We start from the raw sequence: 8,627 nt of genomic DNA on the forward strand, positions 1-8,627 counted from the left end.
GCCTCTGGCCGTCTCACCTGCATCACGCGATTCAATATAGCAGCAGTGCTGATTTTGAAAACTACTATAACTCGCACAAGATGTTCAGTGATACTTGGTTACTCTTATTTCCACGTTTTATGAACTAGACCAATACACTTATAGAGATATGATGGCAATTCAACAAATACCCCCAACGTGGCCAAAGTTCTTTGACCTTACATGACCTTTGACCTTGATCATGTGACCTGAAACTCGCACAGGATGTTCAGTGATACTTGATTACTATTATGTCCAAGTTTTATGAACTAGACCAACACACTTTCAAATTTATGGCTGTAATTCAACAAATACCCCAATTTGGCCAAAGTTCATTGACCCTAAATGACCTTTGACCTTGATCATGTGACCTGAAACTTGCACAGGATGTTCAGTAATACTTGATTACTATTATGTCCAAGTTTCATGAATCAGATCCATAAACTTTCAAAGTTATGATGGTAATTCAACAGATACCCCCAATTCGGCCAAAGTTCATTGACCCTAAATGACCTTTGACCTTGGTCATGTGATGTGAAACTCATGCAGGATGTTCAGTGATACTTGATTAACCTCATGTATAAGTTTCATGAACTAGGTCCATATATTTTCTAAGTTATGATGACATTTCAAAAACTTAACCTTAGGTTAAGATTTTGATGTTGATTCCCCCAACATGGTCTAAGTTCATTGACCCTAAATGACCTTTGACCTTGGTCATGTGACATGAAACTCAGGCAGGATGTTCAATAATACTTGATTAACCTTATGGCCAAGTTTCATGAACTAGGTCCATATACTTTCTAAGTTATGCTGTCATTTCAAAAACTTAACCTCAGGTTAAGATTTGGTGTTGACGCCGCCGTCGCCGTCGCCGTCGGAAAAGCGGCGCCTATAGTCTCACTCTGCTATGCAGGTGAGACAAAAAAGGGATGTCCCCCCCCCTACCTCCTAGTCAATGCCTGTAATATAATTACATGTACAACACCCAAGTTTTACATTTACAATGTATTTGGAAGTTACATGTAGATCCCTGTTTGTGTACTACAATGTATGGGTGAATAAAGTAATTTTGAAATCATTTTTCTGTCGTATCTACTATCTATGGTATCATCACCCATGCATCAACTTTCCAGATGCTCACTAATAATTCAGCTCAGCTGCGGTCAATTTGTGTTCATCATTTCTCATTTATTTGCCCTCCCAACCAGCACACCTCTCTCCAAACATCCCAACAATAGACGGACGTGTGCTGGAAATAATGCACAATCCCCTCTCTCTGACTCACTCCCTACAGTAAGCCATCAAATGACAAATGATGCAAAGAATAGAATCAATATATTCATGATAATATCTTCTCCATGATGTGGTACATGTACATGTGTTGTGGATGATGAAGTGTTTATTTATGACGTGTCAAGAAGTTGTTTGGTTAGATGCTGTTGGGTTTTTTTTTAACCATATTTGTGATAGCACAGCAAGGGTCTGTAACTCCTATACTGTTTCATAAGTCAGTGGTTTGAATCAATGGGACAATATATATCTAAAGAATTAAAGGAAATTTCTTTTAATAATTTAATTCTTTCAAGAAATATCATCAAACTAAGTCCATTAAAAAATTGCAGTTTTCAAGACAATGCCATATGGTAGGAATTAGGAAATGAAACTTCACAACAGAGGTCAATATCTAAAATTATCACCCGTATCAGACATCTGAGCTGGTCATTTACAAAACCGTATTTCCCTGTATTTTATTATTATCAGGAAGGGATAGGTATATTGTTTGTATTTTCCTCGGTCTCAATGCGCGTATTGACTTTGCATGCAGAGACGACGCAAATTATATCTTTGTATTTTCCCTGGTCTCACATCCGGGCCTTTGAGGATGCGAATGAAGTGATACGCTTCATAATGTTCCGCGCACCAACGATCTACGTCATAATAAAGACAACGCTGGATCTGGGCGCTTGCAAGTACGTCATAATGGTAAAGTGCAGAGCCTAGACACTGATATTATCATGACACAACAGAACTCTATTCTTCAAAGATGTCACTGTTATCATGATTTTTGCTCTAGATATCTGATTTGGATGATAATAAAAATATTGACTGCCCTTCTTTCGGGGAACATCAAATATATTGCCCTTAAAAGACCCATATTGCCCTCGTCTAAAGACTCGGGCCAATATGATTCTTTTGCTGGCAATATATTTGATGTTCCCCTCAAGACCACTCAATATTATATAAATATTATAATCCAACCATTGTGAAGAGGAACTGAATTAATTTTCCAAATGTACTAAACTATAAAAAAAAATTGAATTATTTTTCAGGCAAATGCAATCAACATGTTGTTAAAAATCATTTTGATAATAGAAAAAGATATTATTTTCAATGCATTCTAGATCCCCTTTATATTTACATTAATGACATACAATTCATGAACAATTTTCAACTTCCTCACTCCCTGTTTCAGACTTCGAAATTCCAGAAAATCTGGACCATAATACTTGTATCATACACACCTGTTCAGGAGCTAATGAGTACCAGGTATCCAAGATGAGCTGAAGTCTACTGCTGTGGTATTTCTCAGTTGTTTTCACTCCAATAAATACATCTGACAGTTCAGTTTGTTTGTGTGCGAGTGACTGGGATGGAATGTCTCCGTTTTGAACTACAATAGTAAAATTTGAAGCCTGCTTCTTCGCCACCAAGTTTGACAAGTTTTTGATTGGCACGGCGGGATTTGCATTCTGCACAACTTTTGGTTCATCTATTGTTACAGAAAATACTTGATGACCGTCTAATTTAGCTTCTTTCTCATGTATCTTTGGTTTTGCAGCTTCTTTTTGAAGGTCAATTCTGGAAGAAATCTCACTAGAAGTCTTATGGTTTGATGAATTTCTTTGGAGAATTATGTTTGCAGGTAAAACAGGTTTAGGGTCCACTTCTGAAACGATATCCCTTTGCTTTGCTCTCACAATTCCAGAGTCTATTTGTTTGTTTTCCTGCCATAACGGCTCGCGTCCCCTTGCCCCTACTCCGCCACGAATACCACCATCATCAGCTCCGCCTCCCCGGCCGCCCACCGACCGCCGTACAGGGCCATCCGGTGCTACGTTTACCCCGGCAACAAGTGGCTGGTTCCTCGCCTCGGGTTCAAAACGTCCAGGTTTCAATCCACGGCTGCCGTCGAGACGCTCGAATTCTCGCCAGACTAGCACCACAACCGATGCAAAAAGCAAGTATTGAAGAATTTTCTTCAATCTGAATCGCACCATCTTGTCGCTTTGAAGGGCTAAAGTGGAATGAAATCAAAGTTTCCCATATTCCGGCAGCGCTATCGATTTTCGCATTTCCCACCACGGCCGCCGACTCCACCGCTGCTTCCAGTACCACCAGGCCGTACCGGTAAACTGTCGATCTTTGGGTAACCTTCGTATACACGCGAGGATTACCCTTCAAAGATCCACGCTAGGGTGCACAGCTGTACCGCTTTGCCAACTCAATCGTCCCTGTTATTGTTTTCCAAAACTCTGGTACGCAGAAACCGAAGATGGCGTTTTCCAAAAACAAAGAGCAATAAACTTAACGAACGCTTTCGAAACTGAGGGATTCGGGGATATAGTGACGGCCAATATATAGAATAGGTGAAATTCATAAGCGCATTGCTTTAATACTTCTTCTTCTTCTTTGTTGTTCTTCCCCCGGTATTCGAGGATCAGCGGCTATCCGCTTACAGTTTATAACAATGTTGAATAATATTGGTTCTAGAAGACCCTGACCCTAACAAAAGACATCTATCCTGGGGGAGGGAGGGGGGGCATATTTGCCCCCTTTGACAGGGCCCTAGGAATGATTTTTTTACTGGGGGTGCTGATGTAACTTTGAAAAGCAAAAAAAAAGGTTTTGACAACACAATGGATAGCTAATTGTCCCCCCAAAAATAAGGGTTTTTACTACAAAATGGAGGTAAAAATTGGTCCAAGAAATTTGAAAACCCCCCCCCCCCCAAAAAAAAAAAAAATAAAGTTTCAATACAAAATTAAAGTCACTTTGGTTACATTTTTTCAATTTTCACACATCTTGCAGAATACCTGGGGGTACGTGCTGCCTATGGAAAATAATACATGCAGTACCCCCGAGGAAATTTTTGGGGATGCTTCAGCCCACCCCCAGCAAAGCCGCTTCCCAGGGCCATTTCCTTTGACGAATTTGAATAATTTTGACAACTTCAAAACTTCATGACATACAATGCAAATATAAGTTCTTCTAAAGCATTGGTAAGCACTGCAAATCATTCAACTTTGCAAAAAATACTATTTTATATTAAACATATATTGTCAATTTTTTAAATTTTGACATAATAATTTGGCGTGCATGCAGAGCGCCAAAACATGTACATTAAACATACCTATCAATCAATAATAATGATGATGATAATAATAATAATGTACTTTAATTAACTATTTATTGCAGGGAACCGATACAAACAAGCTTTGCTTTCCAATGGGTTCCCTTTTTTCATTTCTGTATATTATATTTTTTGTGTTTTGCTATACAGTGTAACTTTTGTTAAATTTTGGAATGAAAAAGAATAAATGCAATCAATAAATAATAATAATAATAATAATAATAATAATAATAATAATAATGATGATGATGATGATGATGATGATGATGATGTGATGATGATGATGATAATAATAATAATAATAATCAAATACACAGTTAGGAATTAAGATGCGGCGAGCCAACCCATTGCTTTCTTCGGTGCATGGAGGGGGTGGGTCATCGTGACATAGTTTGTAAAGTTACATTTGTTTCATTGTGAAGTGGTGATTTTGATATTCGACCAAAGTTCGACTGTAAGCATATACCTCGCCTCATCTCGGTATTAAATGGCCTAAATATTCGGGGGCAGGGGCTTGGGACTGTTGCCCCCTCAGAAAAAAAAAATATTCAAAATTCAGACCGAGGTAGGCCTATATAAACGAATAAAACAGAGATAAGAAGAAGGAAAAATATTAAATTGAAAAGACTACGAGAAAATAAGAAATCATTCTTTGGATATTATGTTAAAATTTCAAAAGGGTCAATTTCGCTTCTTTGCCATTTATTGTATTTTTACACCTGAGCGCCATGTACTGGTGGCCAGTCAGTGGTCCTTTCAACGGATTAACATTAGATGGCGCTAGTCTACAATAAACATATTACTGATTCATTCAACGAACAGGCGGTATAAACAGAAAAAAGTTTGATCGATCTGGTATTTGAGGATTTAAAAATGCAAGTTATTATTTCAAAGAGTTGCAAGAATTATCGAAAATTCATGATATCATTATGAATGTTCCTCTATAGTAAAACCATGCATCTGCGAAAATTTTAGCGACCCTTAGTTTTTTTTTAAAAAATGTCAACATTTTTTTTTCTGTTTCAGTTTGAATCTTTCTCATTTCAAGTTCAAGTTCGTCTTTATTTATCCATATTGGAAATTTGTTTTGTTCACAACTTCACGTCGATAAATATCAAAATAAAAATACAAAATCAAAAGAAAATGCAAAATCAAAAGAAAATACAAAATCAAAAGGAAAATCAAAGTCAAAATCAAAAGAAAATACACTGTTAGAAAAACAGAAGATTTTACAGAAGAAAAATTAAAAAACAGATTTTACAGAAAGTAGTCACCAAATCATTCTGTAAATTGTTAAAACAGGGAAGATTTTATACAATTTTTATAGAATTTTACAGAACAGGTCTGCTTAAAAAAGGGGGAAAATAGTTTAATTAAATAAATGTGTAAGGTTACATACACCAAATATCTATTTTCTGTAATTTTACACAAATGCATGTAATATTACACAGTGCAGTAAGATTAACAACCCTGCCAAACACGGCTGTTTGTCGAGATTTTTTATAATAAAAACTTAAGTTTTCATAAATTCGATGAGGGTGAAAAAGTATACACTTTAGATAATACTTGATGATCAATGCACTCATTGACTGCTAGCGGGTAGGAGCAGCAAGCACGACATCCGACAGGTGGCAGAGGTGACTCTCTCTTATGATTTTTCAAAAGAAAAAAAAAGTGGAGGAAACGAAAAGAATTAAAAGAAGAGCAAATAAAGAGAGCAATATTAGACAAATCAATCAAAAATTAGTCTGCAGGCACAGAAACTGATTGAAACTTTGATCAAAAAGTGGTTCTCCACTCAAAGACTATAAATATAGCACATAAGATTTGCTGTTTAGAGGACCTTCAGTACACAAGGCATTATAGGCTGCACAATCAGACCCTTAACTCGAGTGAAGGGTTGCACATGCAGCAGACCAATCAACAACAAGGGCATACCCTGTAAATATAAGGGGGTGGGGGCAAGTACAAACAGTCTAAAGTTCGCTTATTTTCACACACACAAAAAAATATGACAATCCTGGCACATGGTCGGCCGGCAAATAAGGGAACCGATGGCGTCACGCAGTATAGCTGTTCACTTTGTAACGGTCGAATAAAAAATATGAAATGTTATTTGCCTCATTAAATAATTATGATGCGAAACAAGAAAACAGGTAATCTCTCCGGTTCACGAGCATGTTTTTTCGACCTACTTTGACTCGAGTACACCTCAGAAAATGTTGATTTGACTAAAAAGAGAAAAATCAAACTAGGATAACGCTGAAAATGTCATCATAATCGGATGTAAAATAAGAAAGTTATGCCATTTCAAAGTTTCGCTTTATTTTCACCGTCAAAACAGTAATATGCACAACTCAGTGACATGCAAATGATTTTTTGTTTTTTAATGTTTGAATTATACAATATTTCATCTTTTACAGATTTGGAAATAAGGACCAACTTGACTGAACCATACAGCATTAAACAATAATAATTCCACATGTTCAGAGAGGAGTTAATCGTTGTTTCACTTGACAATTAGGAGAAAAATAGAACATTTCATATAATAAATACAAAAGAAATATTGAGTGGATTACGTCATCAGTCTCCTCATTTGCATACCGACCAAGATGTGCATAAATTATAACTCAGTGTTTTGTGGAATTAAGCGAAACTTTAAAATGTCATAACTTTCTTATTTTACATCCAATTTTAATGAAATTTTCAGTGTTATTCTTGCCTTTGGATTTTCTCTTTTTATTCAAATCACCTCTTTGTTGGGGTGGAAATATGCAAAAATGAAATATCTGTATACTTCATATAGATAGTGTGTGACATCAACCACATCATACATGCTTTGAATAGGCCTATATACGGTTTTGTGAAAATTGAAACTTTTTTTTTATAACTTTCGGGCCTATTTTTCATCCGATTTTATGAATAATTATGTCTTTCTGTTTTTAGGTTCAAATCAAATTTTAATTTTTGTGGCCTGCCTTTTGAAAGCTTTCATCAATAGACCGTTTCTTTCATCCAAATGCATTGAGGTTGTTGCATGACAATGCTACCCCCACTTAAAAACACAACAATAAATGCAATAAGGGGAAAAAAGAAAGCCCATCACTTTAATCACCCCCTTTCCTTGACGGTCGATCGGGGCACCTTTTTTGCCCGGTTCAAAAAGAAAAAAATACATCATTTTCTTTTAGGGGGCACCCCCTCGGAACCGTTACCTGAGCCCAAACTTGTTGCACATCAGTATCCGGGCAAGGCTTATGACATTTTCAAGAATTTTGAATGATCCTAGAGCACTAGCTGGCGGATCCAGGGGGGCACAGCCGGACGTCCCCCCCCCCCCCTTGAGAGGCACAATTAAAATTTGTAGTGTAAAAATGCCCTTAAAACATAAGTGTGCCCCCTTTAGAAAGTGAAGACCTTTTTTCTTTGTCAAATGATTTTTTCGTGGACAAAATCCCCTTAAAATTTTAGGTTACCCCCCCCTTTTTTTTTGCTTGTCAATTTTTTTCGTGCCCCCCTCCCTTCGAAAATTCATCTGCCCCTGTTCTAGAGTAATCAAGCCTACTTGCAATAGTCTCGCTATGCATTTGTGAAATGATAGGCAAAAGTTGTTTTAAGTGTTCGACATTCAACCCTATGATTATTATTACCTTTCTGTTTTATAAATGTTTTATGATTGATTTAATGAATATTATTCCATGGTTGTCATTTTAAGCAATCTGCTTATAATGACAATCCTTCTCCTGCAAACTGTAAATGTTGAAACCATTTGGTAGTATAGATCATATTTGTTCATATGACTTTTTATTCAGTCCATAAGTTTATGATTTATGCCCAAAAACTATAACCAATATGTTTGTTCTGTAATGAAAAACGTTTTATATACGAATGTTATGAATGCAGGAAAAAAGAATAAATCAAATAAATATCAAATTAGGCCTAGTTATTATTAAGTTCATTTTCTTTTACTGTTTTCAAGAAAAGAAAACGAGAAAACATGTAAATAAATCATGATTCATTGCAATGATTGGCAATGGAAGAGGCTGATAATGTGCATACCATGAAAACCATTCACTTCCATAATCATGATATAAGCTGCTTAATTGTGCTAAAATCTGGCATACTGCAGCAATGAGGAAGGAATTATACAAAAATGAAAGATAGAGAGGGAGAGAGAAATATGATTTCGGTTTAT

General features: G+C 36.4%; 1 protein-coding gene across 1 annotated transcript; it reads right to left on the reverse strand.

Moving 5' to 3' along the window:
- Positions 1-2,456: 2,456 nt before the first annotated feature.
- Positions 2,457-3,503, reverse strand: LOC129270144 (uncharacterized). Its single transcript, XM_054907546.2, has one exon. The coding sequence runs from the start codon at positions 3,297-3,299 to the stop codon at positions 2,457-2,459; it is 843 nt and encodes a 280-aa protein (XP_054763521.2). The 5' UTR covers positions 3,300-3,503.
- Positions 3,504-8,627: the final 5,124 nt, after the last annotated feature.

This window comes from Lytechinus pictus, chromosome 10, assembly GCF_037042905.1.
Source record: "Lytechinus pictus isolate F3 Inbred chromosome 10, Lp3.0, whole genome shotgun sequence".
Lineage (NCBI taxonomy): Eukaryota > Metazoa > Echinodermata > Echinoidea > Temnopleuroida > Toxopneustidae > Lytechinus > Lytechinus pictus.